The following is a 19,972-nucleotide window of genomic DNA, read 5'->3' on the forward strand; positions in this document are numbered from 1 at the left end:
TTTTAGGATATGCGGCGGTGGCATGCAGGGCACATGCTGTGGCTATGGCTTCACCCCCAAAACACAAATGTAAATTGTAAGCAGATTCATGCAGGGAAAGTAGGGTTTCGATATTTCTAATGTTACTATCTATGTAACTGAAAGTACAATTCGGAGTCCGTTGCCCCTAGCTCTACATACATAACCCTTTTTTTTTTATCATGCTTCCACTTTTCATTGCATCCTCATGTTTGCTCGTTGTCGATTCATCCATCCTTACAGACCATCACTATGTTTGTGTACGCTAACTGTCGTTTGTTGTGCCTTCTGAATCCTATCTACAGATGTTGTCACGATTTTTTTTGCCTTTGGCTATCCTCTAAAGCCTAGGGTGGATGGTGGTGTGTTATCCGTCTGATGCCACCGCTCTCCCCCTTTTCTACTCATCCTCGATCTTTTTCAGACATTCCTCCTATGTTGCTCCTCCAAAATCGGGTTGAACCGGGACATTCGTTCAAAAAGCCAAGAATTAAACCTTGAACTCAAAGAATTTTTCGCCCTAGCAGATCTCAAGAATTGGATTTGCTAAGGACCTTTTGACCTTTTTTTTCCCGGAGCCTACAAATTGGTAGAACCCCACAAAGCAGGATGTGTGCGTACGGTGAGTGCAACAGGTATTCTCTCCGTCTCTCTCAAAAACAAAGGGACCAGACACGGCCGGTCAGTCAGTCACGGACAGTCACCACCAAACCAAACGCAACTACTCTCACGGAAGTTACAAACCCAAACGTCGTATAGACCGAATATCGTCATAAGTCGAGGTTCAAGGTGCAAAACGACCATCTGTTCCCTGGGCCCTACCGCCCCGGTAATCCCGCTGTAAGAAGAAGAGCAGGAGCAAATGGAGCCCCGCCGCGGCCGCGGGGGCGGAGCAGAGGAAAGGCAAAGGCCAAAGAGCGCCCGAAAAGGAGAAAAAGCGTGCGAAAATCTCATCACTCCGTCAGTCTACTACTCCCTTGGACCATTTAAAGCCCCGTTCCCACCTGCGAATCCGCCCCACAAGCACAACTCCTCCGTCCTCCGCTGCCCTGATCGAGCTTAATAAAGCTTTTCCTCTGCTCTCCCCACCTACGCTACGCTGTGCCCCGTCCTAGTGTTCTCTGTTTCTGTTTCCACCGGCCGAATTTGGTGGCGTTTTCTTCGTCCCTTCTTCCGGCGAGGCCGCGGGCGGGCAGTTTTCGCGTTTCTGGCTGCCGTGCGGTGTTTTGCTCTGAATTTGTTTGCTCCGGCGGCTGTCCTGATCTGTCGCTCGCTGAATTCGCAGAAAAAGCTAGCCTTTTCGCCCCCCTTGCGGCAACGGTTGTCTCGTGCTGACCCTCCTAGCTAAACCCCTTCCTGGCGATCACGGTTCAGCGGCCGGCTGGAAATATCTCTCTCTGTCTTGATCTGTGGAAGTCGGTGGGAGTTGGTGGTGGTGCCGTCGAGGTCGGTCCTCTCCTTCCTTCTTTTATGTGTCTGTGTCTTTTGGGTGTCATGGCTCGCGTCTAAATCGTGCCATTTAATGGTCTTCAGGTCAATCCCGAGTTGATCTTGACCTGTGCCGTGCTCGGCCCGTGAGCGACGAGACGGCGCCTTTAGGTTTTTAGGTGAAGGGCTCAGTCGATTTTCTGTCGATTCTTTTTGTTCCCCCTCTGTTCGTTCCTCCAATGCGGGAGTGGGGAGCTTAACTTGATCCGCCCGGTGAGCTCGGCGTATGGTAAAAGGTGGTGTTTAGTGCTAGTGCTGCGCTGCGCCGCCGGCATGGGCTGCGTTGCGTCCAAGAACACCGTCTCGGTCACGCCGGCGGTCGACTCATCCGGCGCGCTCCGGGACAGGAGGCTGCCGCGCGCGCCGGAGCCGGAGCCAGCTGCGGCGGCGGTCTCCGTCTCCGCCTCCTCCCTGCGCGGCTCGGCGGCGGCGGCGGGGTTGTTGGAGAAGAAGGACGACGCGGAGGAGCAGGGCAAGGCTGTCGTCGCCGTGGCGGCCGCGTCCCGAAGCTTCCGGCTGCGGAGCCTCCGTAAGAGCCTGGAGGGGGAGCAGGTGGCGGCTGGGTGGCCGTCATGGCTCAGCGCCGTTGCCGGGGAGGCCATCCAGGGGTGGATCCCCCTCAAAGCCGACGCCTTCGAGAAGCTTGAGAAGGTATTGCGGTGCTTTCTCTTCAGGTCTGCTGGCTGATTCAATTTAGGCAATTTAATAGCTCGTGGGTCATTTTCCATTGAGATTTCTTTTGCATGGCTTCGAATTTTTAGGATGAAGGTAGTTGTTGGATTTGCTATTTGTCCGGATTGATAGGCATCTTTATAACATCTTATATTATGTGTTAGTTAGTACTCCAGTACTTTGTTGGGTGATGGATTAGACATAAAGAATGAACTAGTACTAGGCTGGTGATATGAGAAGGAGAAAAAAGGAATACAGCATGGGGATTTGGTTAGTCCTTCTCTGATGTATCACTTGTTTACCTGTCTCTATTTTTATACTTTGCCGATAGTAAATGCTTACCTCTTTCCACCATTTCTTCTATGCAATCACTATCGTCAAAAGATAAATAGTGCAATGGAAATGTGGCATACATATTCAACTTTTGTGGTGTGATCTTTTGTCATGCCCACTTTGTGAACTTGTATGTTTTTGTGGTGCCTCTTATGGGTCTGACAGTGTTTCCTTATTGCACTGTGTTTTCAGGTTGGGCAAGGCACATACAGCAGTGTATTTAGGGCACGTGATCTTGATACTGGAAAGATTGTTGCACTGAAGAAGGTGAGGTTCGACAATTTTGAGCCTGAGAGTGTTAGATTCATGGCAAGGGAGATACAAATATTGAGAAGGCTTGACCATCCAAATGTCATGAAACTGGAAGGCTTGATTACTTCACGGTTATCTTGTAGCCTTTATCTAGTATTTGAATACATGGAGCATGATCTTGCTGGACTTTCTTCCTCCCCTGACATCAAGTTCAGTGAAGCACAAGTATGTTCATTTTGAATAAAGTGTGTTTATTTCCTTCCATACAACTTTGACATTACATTGTGTTGACCTGGCATTTTCTTGATCCTCATCTACTGTAGGTTAAGTGTTACATGAACCAGTTACTGTCAGGACTGGAGCATTGCCATTCTCGTCGCGTTGTTCACCGTGACATCAAGGGTGCTAATCTCCTTGTGAATAATGAAGGAGTTCTAAAAATAGCTGATTTTGGTCTTGCTAATTACTTCGATCCAAGTAAAAACCATCCTCTGACCAGCCGGGTTGTTACACTATGGTACCGACCACCTGAACTGTTACTAGGTTCAACTCACTATGATTCGGCCGTTGATTTGTGGAGCGTTGGATGTGTATTTGCTGAGATTCTCCGTGGGAAACCGATCTTGCAGGGAAGAACTGAGGTAATTAACTGAGAGCTAACTGGCAGAGCTTGGTATTTATTCCTTAGTTTGTAACTTGAAAATGCCACATATCCTTGTGAGGCAGAGCTTACTTATTCCTTTGTATGTAACCGTCTGATGTCTTTTGGGGCTCTGTCAAATCCCAGTACTGAATACTAGTAAATACTGAGATACCATACATTGTATATTTTGCACCTTTTTGATGAACTGTCTTTTTTAGCTTGCCGAGAGTTCTAAACGCTCAGATTGCATACTATATGTCAATGTGGCGTAACAATCTCTCTCATGTTTCAGGTGGAGCAATTGCATAAGATTTTTAAGTTATGTGGCTCCCCTGCTGATGAGTACTGGAAGAAGTCAAAATTGCCTCATGCAACAATATTTAAACCGCACTGTCCTTATCTAAGTACTCTTCGAGATGTTTTTAAAGAGGTACCGGAGAATGCACTGAGTTTACTAGAAACTCTTTTGTCGGTGGAGCCATACAAGCGTGGTACTGCATCGTGTGCTCTTACATCTGAGGTAAGATTGCATCATGTAATATCCTATAATCCTATCATATTGTATGTATAATGACAAAAGATTGAAAAGAAAACTGGTATAGATTGCAACTCTTGTTGAAGTTTAGACTAATTCTATCCTACCTTGGTTCCTTCCTTTTACTATGCATCAGTATGGAGTATTGTTCATGTACTCCTACAGTTAACAAATAGTAGCGCTAGTGTTTTACAGATGTTCAAGCTATTACAGTATTATTAGATTAATGTGAATGCCAAACTGTTATCTCAGATGCCGAACTTTCATGCAACAATGCTGACTACTGTTATTAGTGTCACTAAAATTTAGCTTGCATCTTCCATTGGTGTGCATGGCGTTATCATATGGCCAGGAAGTCCTTAGTTTTAGTGTGAGCATAGTAGTATTCTTTGTCATCATTTATATTACCCTTATGTAGCGCTGGTGTCCATGCACCCAGGGTTTGCTGACTGCAGATACCCAATGCTGGAAGGGGGTGGATATTTGTCCATTGCCATCCTGTTCCAGTTAACTTCCTTCCATTCTGTCATGCTGCCAATCTTTTATTGACAAGGCATTTTCTTCCAGATAACTTGTGAATGATGAAGCACTTACTTTCTAGCGTCCTTGTTGCAAGTTAATCTTATTTATCTCTATTCTAAAATTGTAAGACTGGCTCATTGAATCAAACTACTACAAAATATCTTATTTATTTATTTATTTTTCTTTTACCCGAACAGTTTTTCAAGACGAGACCTTATGCATGCGAACCTTCAAGCTTGCCTCAGTATGCACCCAACAAGGAGATGGATGCAAAATTGCGAGAAGAGTCACACAGGTGGGCTGGTTTAATGTGGAATCATTTATTTAAGAAATAAGTCCATTTTACCCCCCTGAAATTATCGCAAAGTCCAAAAAACACTCTGAACTCTGAAACCGGGTATTTAACCCCCCTGAACTTTCAAAACCATGCACCCGACCCTCCTCTGCCTGTTTGAGACTGTTTTGCTGTGTTGAAGGTGGTTTTGATCCATTTGACCCAGCATCTTCTTCCTCTCCTTCCTCTTATCTCTCCTGAGCCACCCTCCCCTTCTCTCACGCGCGCCCCCCTCTGCGCCTCCCTCTCGCGTGCCGCTCTGCTCCTCCTCTGGCGCCGCCATAGCTACTGCCTTTCGCGCAGCCCCCTCTGCTCCTCCCTCTCGCTCGCCCTCTCGAGGAAGATCTGCCACGAGCCGCTGGAGGCGGCACCGGCCTGGAGGCGGGTCTTGACGACATCAATCAGGAACAGCCCGTGTAGGTGAAGGCCCTCGCCGTGGCGCCCGCGCAGGCCCTGATGGCCGCGGACGCGAGCAGGGTTGGCACCTGCTCCTCCGCCTGCGCGGAGCTGCAGGGATGTAGAGCGAGGAGGAGAAGACGGCGCCGTGGGAGGAGGAGGCAGGCGTGTGGTGGAGGAGGAGCGAGGTCCGGTCTGCGAAAAGGGAGGGGAAGTCCTGGAAGCAGCCGCCAGAGGAAGGGAGCACATGGTCAGCTTGGACGACGGCATCTCCGCTGGCCGCCGGTGCCGGCGCCGCCCGCGTGCTAAGAGCAAGAGAGGAGTCAGGCTCGGGGAGGGGATACATGGACGACTTGACAGCGTGGCAGTCGACGGGTCAAACCCACCTTCAACACAGCAAAACAGCCAGATACATGGCAGAGGGGGCTTGGGTGACCGGTTTTGGAAGTTCAGGGGGCTAAAATGCCCGGTTTTAGAGTTCAGGGTGTTTTTTGGACTTCGCGATAAGTTCAGTGGGGTAAAATGGACTTATTTCTTTATTTAATAGAAAAGAAGTCAGAAACTGTTTTGTTGCTACAAAATGAAGTTGGAAACTTAGTTTCTTTTAGTTCAACAAAAATACGGTGTATGTTCGAACATTGCCAGCCTATAACAACCTTATTTCCTTTTTGTTTCTTTTCAGAAGAAAGGCCAGTAGCAGAGGGCATGGGCCAGAAGCATCAAGGAAGTCATCAAGGCTAAGCAGGGCAGCAAGAGAACAAAGTGCAGTCAATAAGCAATCTGATAAGACGGAGGTATTCCATTGTTTATTATTACAGGACACTAAATGTCAACAGCAGATTAATTCGGCAAACTGTATTGAGATTTCTAAGTTGATGATAAAACTATGCATAAAATAACTCATGTTCTTCTTTCTTCCTTCAGGAATCCAAAACTAAAGCAAATGTTACCAAGGATGGTGCAACACTGGATCGTGTGAACGTAAATGGTGATTCTAAGATACTCACAGACATACAACCAGTGTCAACGGCCCAAGTTAAAGAAAGAGCTCGTCATCTTAAGAACGATTCACAGGAAGACATCCCTTTCTCCGGGCCCTTGATTGTTTCTTCATCCAGTGGCTTTGCATGGGCCAAAAAACAAGAGGGGCATTCTTTTGGTGGTTCAAGGAACAGATCGAGTTCAAGAGAGCAATTTACGGTTGAGTTAGACCAGGACAAGAAGCTACAAGCTAAAGAGAGCATTGGCTTCAAGGAACAACACAACAGAGATACACAAATAGCACGTGCGAACTCCAAATCCCGAGAGCCTCACGAGGTAGCAAAGCGTGCAGTTCTGAAGAAGTGGTCACAGTTAGAGCGTCCAGATTCATTTGATTCTTGTGACACTTACCACTCTCAGAACTTTTCGAATGCAATATATCTTGGGGATGCCCTCTCGTCAAAAAATAGCATGAAGGTGAGGCATTGCTTTATTTATTTGATAATTTATGTTTCTTTCGTATTAAGAAAGCTGTAAATATTGTGTTTGAAACTTCAGGATGACCACAATCATGGGGAGAGGGTTGAATATTCAGGCCCTTTATTGTCTCAGTCCCACAAGGTTGATCAATTGTTAGAGAAACATGAGCGTCACATCCGGCAAGTAGTCCGAAAATCATGGTTCAGGAGAGGTAATTTTGTTTCAAAATTAAATACAGACTTATTTGCTTTGCATGATTTTGTCGGAACCTAACATGCACTACATTTCCTTTCTTTTTTATTTATGCTCATAGTGGAGATCTTGTGGATCTGATATTTATTGAAATTGTCAATAGATTATATGACACTAGTTACACAAGTAGCCCGTTCTATCAAAATTTCATATACCAATTAATTTATCTCACTGTAGCAGTCTTCCTATAGCCACTGAATTAACCTGGAAGAAATACCACCTATTGATGTACGAGATAGCAAGAAATATCCTGAACGGCTGCTGTCTGTAACAGATGCCTTGAGGGTTTTTCTCTTAACCTGATACCTCAGGTTTTAGTCTCGGTGGCATGCAAATCACTAGCTGTTATGGATGGACTACCCTAATTGTGTCAATGATGTGATATGTTTTCAGAAAATTGATCGCTACAGAGATGCATGCAAGAACTTTTATGTAATTCTATCGCGTAAACTCACAGCCTTATTATAGATAAATAAACCCAGTGAAGACAAGTGAGATGAAAAGCCTGACTATTTCTGAGTTTTTACAATTGTATCTGCTTCTTGCTGTGACAATCCTGTATGAACTGCAATTAATGTCTGCCTAATCATATGGTAACAGGAAGGAAGCAAGACAAGTGAGATGAAAAGCCTGACTATTTTTCCATCATTGGAGGAGCAGGCGCGCCAGGTACATAGCAACGAGTGCCGGCGTGCTGTCGGAAGTCTGAACCAGGAACTGTCATGTTCGTCTCAGATGCTTAAACTCCAGCGTGTGCTATGTCATAGTATCTTGTCGTCTCATCAGTTCTCCACCTTCGTTATACCTAGGAAATAGGAATAACAGCTGACGAGTGTAGTTAATCCGGAGGAAACGATGACTCGAACCAGTCAGCCGTCCGTGTAGTTAGCTGAATCAATAACAAGCACAGGCCATGGTGCCATGATTCCTGTATAGCTAGCCTCTGTAAAGAAAATAGCAATTCAAATCGATGACTACTGATTTAATGTACCTCTCAGTGCTCTCACGACCTGGTGACGATCGAACCGCTCTGATCAGTCAAAATGACGGGATATATATCTCATCATAATGTTTATCTTCCTCTGGTACTGTAAGCCTGACTTTTTTTCTTTTGAGAAAAGGCTTAGAGCCCTGCTTTACAGAAAACAAAGATGATCACAGATAAAGGTAGCAGTTTTACGGAGCAAAGTAAGTTCTGTAAAGCAAAGATGCTTTATAGAACCATCGAATGGGGTGCCGATTTTGGGACTCCACACAAACTGCAGCCAATTTTCCCCAGGCCAGTCTTTCCTTCTTCAGTTCTTTTGCAGACTGTTTTTTTTTTCGCTGGACTGCAGACTGTATTCCACCCCTGAAACACGTCCAAGGAGAGATCTTCCGTTTCAAAGGGAGTATCAAGGTTTTCCAAAAGGTTCGTCATTCATAAATCCCTGACCGTTCCACTAGACAGAATTTTCCCGATACCAGAGATAGTAGTATGCCCGAAATGCGGAGGCCATGTGCCCGGCTGGAGCCAGGGCGTGATCTGGTCCCGCCACGCGCGAGCACTGCAGTGCAAGCCGCACCCACGCTACGCTCATCACCCATCATCATCGGTCGACCTCTCGGCGGAAACTACAAAGACGTGACAGCGCCACGTCTTGGCGTGGAGTTCGGGGTACCAAAAATCGGTCCGATAAAATCCCATCACGGCACATGTCGCCGAATCGGGTCAATTTTATTCCCCCCGCCGTGGCCTGTTCGCCGATTCCCACGACCCACGGTCTTACACTAGCATTTAAAACCCCACCAAACATCGCAATCCCGTGTGCCCCCAAAACCGCCTTCACGCTCCCAAAATCACCGATATCCCTTCCTTGTGCTTCCCGTTTCCTCTCCCCACCGACTCACCTCCAAGCCCCCGATCCGACCATGGCGAGAGCCTTCCTCCTTCTAGCCGTCCTTGCCGCGGCAGTCGCGGCGGGCGCCAGCGCGGCGGGCATCGGCGGCGGCGGCGGCGGCCGCCGCGGACACGGGACGTTGTTCGGCGGGTGGAGGCCCATCCCGGACGTGAGCGAGCCGCGCATCCAGGAGCTGGGCGGCTGGGCGGTGGCGCAGCACGCGAGGCTGGCGACGGACCGGCTACGGTTCCTCCGGGTCACCCGCGGCGAGCAGCAGGTGGTGGCCGGGATGAACTACCGCCTCTTCGTCGACGCGCAGGACGCCGCCGGGAGGAGCGCGCCCTACGTCGCCGTCGTCTACGAGCAGTCCTGGACCAACACCCGCAAGCTCACCTCCTTCGACCCGGCCGCCAACTGATCCGGGTCTCGGATGTAACGTATGTTCCCATGGATCTGCTGCGGCATCTGCTCGTCCCATGCAGTAGACTACTCCATATATGCTTCTGAAACGTCCGCTTTTGCCCATCAGTCGTGTTAATCGATCCTGACTTGTTGTCTCGAACGTTACTAGAACTAAATAAAATTGTAGAATGTGGATGGGTTCTTCCGCGTCTTGTTGATTTGCTGGCTGAGGTGGTTTTATTATGTGCACTTCTCGTTTCTGGAACAGAATACTGTAGGTAATTTGGATTCCCCTGGACCTGGAGGAGCTGCTTTTAGAGGTTTGTGTACATTGTGGCAGCAAGCCTGCAAAAGATTAGTTTATCAAATTATATTTCAATTGGTACAAGCTCACCTAAGGATATATTCAGATTTGATGTCCTCCTGTACTGTACTTGTATGTACTCTGTATCAATTTTCTAGTTTACCGGGCCGGAGCTGTCTTTTGGGGCTCAATCGAAGCTTAATTTGGGCATCATGATCGTCCCGAGTACTGATATGAATAATACCACAAGTTACTCATCAGTAGTGTGTTCTATGAGAATTTTCACATACAGACTCATTTATCTTTCTGTAGTAACCTGGACTAACCTGAAAGAAACACCATGCCTCGCTATAATGATATACTCCGTACCAATCACAACTCTACCCTAGTTATGTTAATGATGAGATGATTGGATATGTTTTCAGGAACTAGCGGGTAACCCGCGCGATTTTTATAACAAAATGATATTTTTATGTTATGTTATCTAATATATTCATTTTGTATGCAATTTAGATGCTTATATTTGGAATTGTTCAATGATTTTTGAAATATTTGATTTGCTATATTTTTTACCTACCAAAATATATAGTTGTGTAGATGGGTTCAAAATCAATCGATCTAGGTATAGATGATCTGTACCGAAAGTTTCTACTCCTTCCGATTCATATTAATTGTCTCAAATTTGTTCAAATATGGATGTACCTATGCCTAAAAAAGCGTCTAGATGCATGTAATATTTCGACAATTAGTATGGATTGGAGGGAGTAGTATCTAATCGTAAACATTAAAAATCTAAAATCCAACTGTAGGTATATTTTAACTTATGTGGATGAACCAATGTTTATCACATAATATATCGTAGATTAGGTAGTCATTACATGTTTTTGCAGGAGAATTTTATTTTATTAACATTGTGTGCAATACAAAAGTGTTGAGTTTCTATGGGTAACATATGTGTTCTCTGTTTTGTTTCAATTTGCGGGCAAAAATCGTATTTTAGATATTTGAAAAGTTTCATTTCAGACATCGATTATCTTCGTTTAGATTTTTTATCCTGAGTTATTTTTTGTACGCCCATCATCCATTGGCATGTATGGCTTTTTTAAAATTGGTTCATAGATGAGATATATGGTTTGTTTAGTTTGCATTTGGTTTCGCGGCTACAGCTCGAAAGCCGCACATCAGTGTCTGATACGGTTGGTCCGAATACCACGGTACGTCTAGCTATGGCTAATACGTATTTTGGTCGTATCCACCAAGCTTCCCATTTTGAAAACCAAAAATAATCGTCTACATTGCTCGATTGATTTAGTTATTTCGTTCATTCCTCACCTAGCGTTGTGGTGCCAGCGACCGCCTCCGCCTACGTGATTTCGGTGCCACCGCGTGCTGTTGCTCGCCGGTGCTTTCGCCGTCACCCATTAGTTCCCGCCTCCCGTCCTCCCTCGTTGTTGGCTACAGGTGCTTGTGTGTGGAAGTTGATGTGGATTGAAGTATGGCGACGTGTGTGAAGTTGACGCGGATTAAACTTTGGCGAGTTGCTTGGCAGTGGTGTCCTCAAGTTTTGAGTCATACATGTATTGGTTAGTCTGGCTAGCTGATGTGGATTAAATTCCCATGACGCGTGCTAAAGCTGTCGTGAATAAATTCTTCCAAGTCGCTTGTCCATGGTGTCTTTATCTTTTGGGTCGTCGTGTGTCTTGAAACAACTCAATCAAGTTTATGTTGTCGGATCGCCGGTTTCAATGGCTTCCCTCCCAGTGGAGACATACGGGATTGCTTTCTTTATACAAAAAAAATATAGGGCACCGGTACTAATTTTAATTAGCAATTAAAGCTAATCCGTGCACCCTCATGGCGTCCGGCTTATGAACGATTCGCTGTGGAGTACGACCACGTACATGAAATTCAATCGGTCTGGCTGCTACGTAGGTGATCTGTATTGAATTCTTAGTGTCTGATCGTAACTATTAAAATCTAAAATCAACGGTAGGTATATTTTAACTTATGCGAGGAATGTGATGGCTTCTTAATCTTGAAATAAGAATTTGGTAAAAAATAGTTTCTCTTTTTCCTTGGCATAGATTGTTCTTTTTTATCATGCTCATGATACATATTGATTATGTCTTAATTTATTTCAAATAAAATCTCTTATTCCGGACATGCATGATTTGTTGCTCCGGCTGTTAGAGCGTGTCCAATGGGATCCTTCAAAATTTGCCCCCAAATGTCCTTTTTTTGTCCGTTTGAAAGGCAAGTGCACATGTGTCCGCCCTCATCCCGAATGGCAATGGCGTCGCCCAAAAGGATAACTAATGTGTTCGAAAATGTTTTTTTTTTGCATTTTTTGGCTATTGCACCACACATATTTTGTTTAAATTTTAAAAACATACAAATAATTTACTATAGAAAAGTACATAAAAATACAATTAATTTACTATAGAGAAGTACATAAAAATACAAATAATTTACTATAGAAAAGTACATGCATGTAGGCAAATACTGTTGACATTCTAGTCAAATCAAAATTTCCTCTTTGCATAGATTGGGAATAAATTTTAGGCATCTGTCGTTGATCCATTATCGATATTGTGAATGAGATATAATCTCAATATAATCAGGTAGAAAGAGCAATTAAATGCGCAACATGTGTCAGCAGTACAAAATGTCAGCAGAAGTAGAATTGAGCCCCTGATTGTTTAGCCACGTTTGTACGCATGGCCTTGGCATGTCTATGCTTAGTTAATGGCAGAACCAGAGTAAGGGTCACTAGCCACCAAGGGGAGCCGGCAGGCCTGTCGCGCGCTCGAGATGTCGAGGAGTGGCCGGGCTGCTCCCGAAAGGAATTCTGAACTGAAGTTTTCAGTGCCCGGGCTGCTAGTTTTCTGAAGTGAAGCTCTTCTCTGAACTGAAGCTTTTTTCAGTGGCGGGGATTCTCATGGTGCAGATCGTGGTTCTCCAGTGTATAATCTGGTATACGTGATGCTGTTCTTGTTTGAGTACCGTGGGGCGAGGATGTTGGTCATGGAGCAGTTCCCGGGCGGCGGGGCGGCCGGCATCGTCGACTCCGACGTCGTCTCGCTCGCTCGCCGGCGGCGTCGGGGAGTATCTCTAGTGCACATGCAAGGAGGACTCGAGAGGAGGATTTAATCCGAAACTAATTAAGGTCCTATAGAGATAAAATTGGAAAAGTATTGATTTGCTATCTGGCGTACCAACGTGGAGTCCGTATCATGTTTTTTTGGATTAGTATCTCCACGCTGAATGGTTTCCTGATTGGTTTCATATATCTCTTGTCAGGTTGATTAGTTTGTAACTAATATAGACCGTACGATAATTTTTATAGAATTTAGACCGTAGAATTTCTGCTAGTTTAATTAGATATTAGATTTGATCACTAAAGAAATGCATACAATGTGAAGTTCTGGAAATGCTTTTTTGTCCCTATGGCCACTATCTCCAATTGTATTGCATAAACTCACTGCCTTGCCTTATAATAGATGCATAAATGCGGCAAGGATAAGAGAGCTTACTTCAGCTGTTCTTGACCCATTCCAGATTCCTAGTTATGAGATCTTCTGTTGCATAATAAGATTAGAGTGCCAATTTCAATGATTTAGAGGTGGATGTTCGATTTCGACGAGCTCTATAAGCACAAGGTTTATAGATCCCATGATTCGATCGGGACATAGCACATCTGCACATGCCACCGAATCGGATCAATTTTCTAAATCCTACCGTCACCAGTTCGTCGTTTCCCATGACACACGGGATTACACTACTAGGGGTGAAACCGGATCGGATAATTTCTGACTGAATCCGATTCCAAATCTGGTCGAATAGGATATGGGTGTTGATTTTGTCTATCCGGTCGGATACGAATACGGATAAAAGATAGTTCGGTCGGACTCGGAACAGGACATGTGTGATGATTTTCTCTCTCCCTCGCGTCTCCACCAGAACTACCGTTTAAAACCACCAACATCTCAATCCCGAACCCCCGATTCCCGTGTGCCCCAAAACCGCCTTCACGCTCCCAAATCAACGATCCCTTATTTCTGCTTCCGGTCTCCGCCTCCACCGACTCACCTGCAACCCCCCGATCCGACCATGGCGAGAACCCTCCTCCTTCTAGCCGTCCTGGCCGCGATAGCCGCGGCGAGCGGCAGCGCGGCGGGCATCGACGACGATCTCGACCGCCTGATTGTCGGCGGGTGGGAGCCGATCCGGGACGTGAGCGAGCCGCACATCCAGGAGCTGGGCAGCTGGGCGGTGGCGCAGCACGCGAGGCTGGCGACGGACCGGCTGCGGTTCCTCCGGGTGACCCGCGGCGAGGAGCAGGTGGTGGCCGGGATGAACTACTGCCTCTTCGTCGACGCGCAGGACGCCGCAGGGAGGAGCGCGCCCTACGTCGCCGTCGTCTACGAGCAGTCCTGGACCAACACCCGCGAACTCACCTCCTTCGAGCCGGTGGCCAACTGATCGATCCGGGTCGGAAGTAAGTTTATATGCTTCCGAAACCTCCGCATTTGCCCGTCAGTCGTGTTAATCGATCCTGACTTGTTTTCTCGAACATTACTAGAACTAATCAACTAAATAAAATTGTAGCTGTCTATGAGTTCATCTGTGTCTTTTTAATTTGCTCGCTGTCGCTGAGGTGGTTTCATTACGTGCCCTTTTCTGCTTACCATCCAAGCTTCTGGAGAGGAACTGCTATACGAGGATTCTGTTAATCGTAGGTTGCAGCAAGCCTGCTGAGTGAAGTTTGAAAAGGTTTGTGGAGCGAACCATCACCACATCAATTTATATTTCAATTAGTACAAGCTCAACTAAGGATATATTGAGATTTGAGGATCTATGTCCTCCTATGTATGAATGAATTTTATAGTTTACCAGGAGCTGTCTTTTGGTGCTCCGTCGAAGCTTAATTTGAGCATCAAGGTCGTCCCGATTAAACAATACCACAAGTTACACATATTACACATAGAGTACTATGTTCCGTCAAAATTTCATACTCCCTCAAAGTCAAAATTTTGATATATCTAGACATAACTTAGTCTATAAATACATTCAAATTTAATTAAAGTTGAGACATTCTTTGTTGGACGGAGTAAGTATACCAATTCAATCATCTTTACGTAGTACTCCGTGCTTCCTAACCAATGAAATAACCTGAAAGAAACACCACCTCTTGATACAAGACAAGATAGCAACAAATATCCAGAACAGCTGCTATAACAGATAGATAACCCCAGTTTTTTTTTAACTTAACCTGATAGCACAGGTGCTACTCTTGGTGGCATTACAATTTACAAATCTCTGTTATATCTGCTATAACAGATAGATACCGCAAGTTTTTTTTTAACTTAACCTGATACCTCAGGTGCTACTCTTGGTGGCATCATGCTAGTGTTCTAGTGGAGTAAAATGCACGCATGATGCCTTAACTTGAAGAGCATGTGCAATTTGGTTCTCGAACTTAGATTTGGGCGTGTTCAGGAACTAATGTACCTTAAGCGGCTAATATATGATCCTTTCATATTGATTGGGTGCGCGAAGGAGCATCTTCTAATGTGAACCGTCACGTTGTAGATCTGCTCTCTCTTCTCTCTCTTACAGCTGGGGCTCGTCTGTCATCGTCTGTCAGGGTCGTCTTCCACCTCTCTCATTTTTCTTTTTCTCCTGCAACTCACCTGCACTGCCTTCTTCCTACCTGTCTCATTCTTCTTTTCCACCTTTGCCCGAGACTCTCTTCCCCTTCTTCATTTTCTTCCTTCGCGCCTCCCCTCTACTCTGCTCCGGCGAGCTCTCCCGAGCCCGTTTGTGGTCGAGCCATGACCGACCTCCACAGGCCGCACTGCCGCTTGCCGCCCCGGGCCGCCCGGCGCCATCCTCGGGGTGAATATGGACAAGCTGAACTCAGGCAGCCCAAAAATACTAAGGGCTCACGCGGTACTGCCGATTTTGATTTGGGGATCGAAGGGCGGAACGATTTTGGTTTGGGATTGAAGAACGAAGTGTTTTTTATTTGGGGATTGAGGGATGAGCGACCTAGATTTTGGGACGAGATGGGGCGATTTGGGAATGGTGCGACACCAGCGCGCCTGCTCTCGCTGCAGATTAATAGGTGCCGCACCCCCTTGCGGTCGCCGACGCGGCCGACGGCGGTGACCTCTTCTCGGCGCCAAATTAAATGCTGGCACTGAAATGTGGAGGTAAGCAGACATGCCAGTAGGATACAAAGCCTTCTTTCTTGATCTTTTTTTTGGGGGGGTGGTGGTGGTGTGGGGGGGGGGGAGGGGGTGGAACTAGGGCTGGCTAACGAGCATGCTCGATTCGTCAAGAGGTTGGATCATTATCGTGAATGATTCGAGACCATTGTTTGGCTCGGTTCGATAAGAGCTCGCGATTGCTCGTTAAAAACTCGTCAAGATAAATAGATGGCATGCTGATCTAAAAAGATTGGTACGATCTGTTTGTTTGGGATAAATTTTGCAGCAAACAAAATATATCAGAAGATGAACAAGGTTATAAAGATTGAAAATAACACAGCAAAAGGAAAATAACAACACAGTTTCAGTAACCACTCACAAGTGGTGTACGATACGAGCTGGCTAACGAGCGCTCGCCGAGCCCGCTCGTTAAGATTGTTAAGGTTAACGATATGCCCTTAACTTTCTTTTTTAGACCAACCGAAACCTTAACGAAATGAGTTAGCTAGCATTCATTAAGAGTGTGGAATTTCGGTCATTTTGTCCAGGCCCAGGTGGAAGTGTGGAAGTTCAATCTTGGTCTAGGGCCACGTTTGCTGAGCCGGGCTATTTGCTGCGGCTCAAGTCTGGGCCGGAACCGGCAGCCCAGGACGCCTAGGTTGGATTTGCAGTTCCGGTGAGCGAAGCGTGTGCCGGCAACTCGCGTGGCGTACGAATGCGGGGACGGACGATGCGTGCGTGCGTGCCTACCGACCGGGTGCCGGCCGCCGTGAAGTGACAGAAAGCGAGATTTTATACGTGTGTCGCTTTTAGGTGGCGAAGCCCGAGGAGAAACAGAGAGCGAGATATATATGTCGCGACTTCAGATGAAAATAGAAACGATCTCCCCATCAGAGAGATCGGACCCTCTAACAAACACCGGATGTGCTTTACTTTACCGACACACAAGACGATCCACGAAGGACTTGATATGGTTATTTTTCTCGAACGTAACCACTCGCGACCACGAGTGATTAATAGCAAAAGAGGCGGATCCTGGATGAGTCGTACTGCATGACCTGATTTCTGAGAGTGACAAGCCCGTCCTTCACCGTAGCGAGATCATTCACCTCCTCGTACCAGAAACAAAACCCGTCCTTGATCCGTTCATCGCAGTGAGCAAGAGTAGAAGAAAAGGAGCGACACATCAATCCCACACCCGAAGGTTACAACAAAAAAAGAAAAAAACTTTGCGCCCACTGGCGTTAATTTTAGTACAGGGAGAGGCAGAGAGGGAGACGCATGTGTTCTCCCGGCCGGTCTGGTCCAGTTCAGCGGCAAGATCCGGACGGAGAGCGAGAGCTCTATCACTCTATGTGCTCTACGGTCTACGGTGTGCTGGCCAATATTCCGCTTGCCGCCTAGCAGTAGCATCACTGCGAAAAAGCGGAGGACACCGGCATGTGCCCGGCTCGAGCGACGTGATCTGGCTCCTCCCTCCGCGTGCCTGCGTGCGCCCCTCTTCGCAACCAACACCACCTACCAGTGGGCACTTCACTGGGCAGTGGGCAGCAGTAGCAAGTAGCGACCCTGAAAAGCTGGACGCCGCGCGCCCTCTCCTATGATTGCACCCACGCAGGAGCCTGCAAGCGCCCGGTATCGATCCGGCACGGCGCGCGTGCGTGCATTGCATACTGCACGCTAATCCTTAATCCTTTGGATCCTTTTCCCCGGCCGGTCTTGGCTCTTTCTCGTCGAGATCAAGAGGTGGCCCGATCCCGTGGCCGTGTGTATCGATCGATCCAGTTTGCGGCCGGACAGTGGCTAGCAGATGGGGTCCGACGGCAGTGGTCACTGTCCCCGACACACTCCAGAAAAGGCAGAGCGAGGCTCCCACACCGTCAGGTCGTTTCGATGATCGCTGGTAGCCTGTCGCCGTTGTTTGTACACCAAGCGTCCGTCCGTCCGTCCGCATGCACGTTCGTTTTGTGGACAGGTCGTACGTACGTGCGTACGTATTCAAGACGATGACAAATGGGCCCCGAAACCCTTATCCCGCGGATTTTTACCCCATTATGGGACGGGTTTGAGTCAAATCTAATCCTTGCAGGTTTGTTCATGTTGTCAAAAGTGAAACACAACGGGTTTCATAGGTTCAAACCCGGTCCAACATGCCCCGAACCCAAAACCCGATGGGTTTCACAAAAGTTATGATATAGCTCATATACATGGCGCATTTTAGCCCATCCTAGAAGAAAACTTGGATATATAACATGTTTCTAACACTAATTCACTCCCCCAAACCCCTATCCCCATTCTATCAACATCCCGATACTCCCACTCCCTCCGCGCCTACTCGCTCTCACTCAGTCGCTCCCTCCACAGCGCCGCACGCCCACTCCCTCCCCGCCGCCGCGTTATCATTATAGTGTTTTACTATCATTGTGATGTTAAAAAAAACATTTTTTGTGTCATTATTCTGCTGTTTTTTTTTCATGAATGAGTTGTGTATTCTCACGGGTTCGGGTTCCCCGACGGGGCTGAAAAACCCGATGAGGACGGGGACGGAAAAAAAATGAAACCCGTTGATGGAGACGGATTTGGGAACGGGGCTGCGATCAGGGTCACGAGGACGGGTTTGGACGGGCACTACCCGGCGGGTTTCGTCCCAGTTGCCATCCAGAGTACATGCTCCATTACACATGCTAGCCTTTTTTCTCGTACAGAATTCATTACTTCGATCAGTATGTACACAACACTCCAACGTACGTCGAGAGCCGTTGCATGGGTAGGCTCGATCGTGCCACACGGCCGGGCTCGCTCACGGATGTACGGTTGGACATTTCAGCGCGACTCTCGTGCGTTACTAAACGGTGTGCGCTCCTACGTTCGGGAACCCGAAACACCCCGGGAAGAGAGGAAAAAGGCGTTTCGGCCTTCGAGGGCCGTGCATCGAACCGTACATGCTCACTGTTCACCTTTTTTTTTATCACAAGTCACGAGCAATTGTTAATGGGCACTGATGATGCTCGATAATGGCGTGATTATTGCCTGATCCAGTGCCCCGGATGCTAATGAGCAAATAACTAACCACACCTTTAAATCAAGAAGGTGCAGCCGGAATATTTCGTCTTCTGGTGATTAATTCGCGGTCGATTTGGAGCACTGGGCTCGTATTCATGGCACGGCCGGTGACGTGTACCCGGCCTGCGTTGTCCGTTTAATGGGGCATGCACATGCCCTACAGATGCGATGGCCCGCGCGTGTGAGATCGATGTTTCCATGCTCCTGCCATCAAGACGTGGGCCCCAGACACCTCTTCCCAGTCAGCCACCATGGCGATGCATGGGCCGCTGCTGCTGTGCTGCATGCATGCAGCCGCAGCGCCACGCGACGAAGCTCGCCCGCGACGTGGAGCTCTCATCACTTTTTTTTTCAACAGAGACACAGGAAATCCGATCTTGGAGGACTATTCATCTTTGCAAGACGGCAAAAGAGGGGATAACATCCCATGCCTTGCCGCTCGGCAGCACACGTTCCGTTCGCCCATCCACGTCGCCGTCTCGGAAAAAACACAGGCGCTATCTGCGGAACGCCGGCGTCAACATCCAGGATGCATCCAACGAGCTCCCGTCCAACGCTTTGCCGCCGCTAGCTGCCACCCACCCCCGTCAGCCGTCAGGGCTCGGTGAACCGTTTTGACCTCGGACGCGCTACGGCGGGGGTTTTCCCCGCGTTCGGCGCGCGATCCCTTTCCACTTTGCCTGCACGTGTTCTCTCTTCCGGCTATCCAGTATCCACTGCCCCCTTGTCCCTTTGCGGCACGCTCTGACTCTGTGCGGGGAGAGCCGTTCGTGTCTTGGCGTCGTGGGCGATCCAGGCCGTTGGATTGGTCACGGGCTCACGGCAGATTTCCCTTGCTGCCCTGGTACTTGCTTCTGGATCAAGTTTTGTCGCGAGCCGCTTCAGTAATTCAGGTTTACTTGTCCATCGCAAAAAAAAGTAATTCAGTTTTACTGCAGGTGTCTTTTTTTATCGGGAAGTGTGATACGGAGTACTCGCGAGAGAGAAAAGGAAAAAATAATAATCCGGTGTGAAAAACAGACTGAGGCGACGATAACAGTAGGTAGGAGTATGTTACTGTTTCCTGAACGGATTAGGTGCCATCAAGACGTCAAATTTCGCTGTTATCTAAACAGTTAACCGATAATTAACATGCGTTGAGGCGACAATAATGCATTTTTTTAGCGGACCTAGCAGCTGCTGCTGGGGTCTTGTACTAGTGTGGT

General features: G+C 47.4%; 3 protein-coding genes across 3 annotated transcripts; all 3 read left to right on the forward strand.

The window, feature by feature from the left end:
- Positions 1-904: 904 nt before the first annotated feature.
- LOC100822826 (protein IMPAIRED IN BABA-INDUCED STERILITY 1) lies at positions 905-7,975 on the forward strand. The gene is made up of 10 exons (XM_003562718.4): positions 905-1,464; positions 1,552-2,157; positions 2,704-2,988; positions 3,087-3,404; positions 3,699-3,926; positions 4,661-4,758; positions 5,876-5,987; positions 6,118-6,651; positions 6,733-6,865; positions 7,507-7,975. The coding sequence occupies exons 2-10, from the start codon at positions 1,780-1,782 to the stop codon at positions 7,524-7,526; spliced, it is 2,106 nt and encodes a 701-aa protein (XP_003562766.1). The 5' UTR covers positions 905-1,464; positions 1,552-1,779; the 3' UTR covers positions 7,527-7,975.
- A 684-nt stretch (positions 7,976-8,659) lies between these two features.
- Positions 8,660-9,702, forward strand: LOC100823134 (cysteine proteinase inhibitor 8). Its single transcript, XM_003562719.4, has one exon. It carries the CDS (start codon positions 8,818-8,820, stop codon positions 9,202-9,204), a length of 387 nt encoding a protein of 128 aa, XP_003562767.1. The 5' UTR covers positions 8,660-8,817; the 3' UTR covers positions 9,205-9,702.
- Positions 9,703-13,465: 3,763 nt separating this feature from the next.
- On the forward strand, positions 13,466-14,407 carry LOC100823439 (cysteine proteinase inhibitor 8). Its single transcript, XM_003562720.4, has 2 exons — positions 13,466-13,990; positions 14,189-14,407. Exon 1 carries the CDS (start codon positions 13,603-13,605, stop codon positions 13,972-13,974), a length of 372 nt encoding a protein of 123 aa, XP_003562768.1. The 5' UTR covers positions 13,466-13,602; the 3' UTR covers positions 13,975-13,990; positions 14,189-14,407.
- The last annotated feature ends 5,565 nt before the right edge of the window (positions 14,408-19,972 follow it).

Source organism: Brachypodium distachyon, chromosome 1 (assembly GCF_000005505.3).
Source record: "Brachypodium distachyon strain Bd21 chromosome 1, Brachypodium_distachyon_v3.0, whole genome shotgun sequence".
Classification (NCBI taxonomy): domain Eukaryota; kingdom Viridiplantae; phylum Streptophyta; class Magnoliopsida; order Poales; family Poaceae; genus Brachypodium; species Brachypodium distachyon.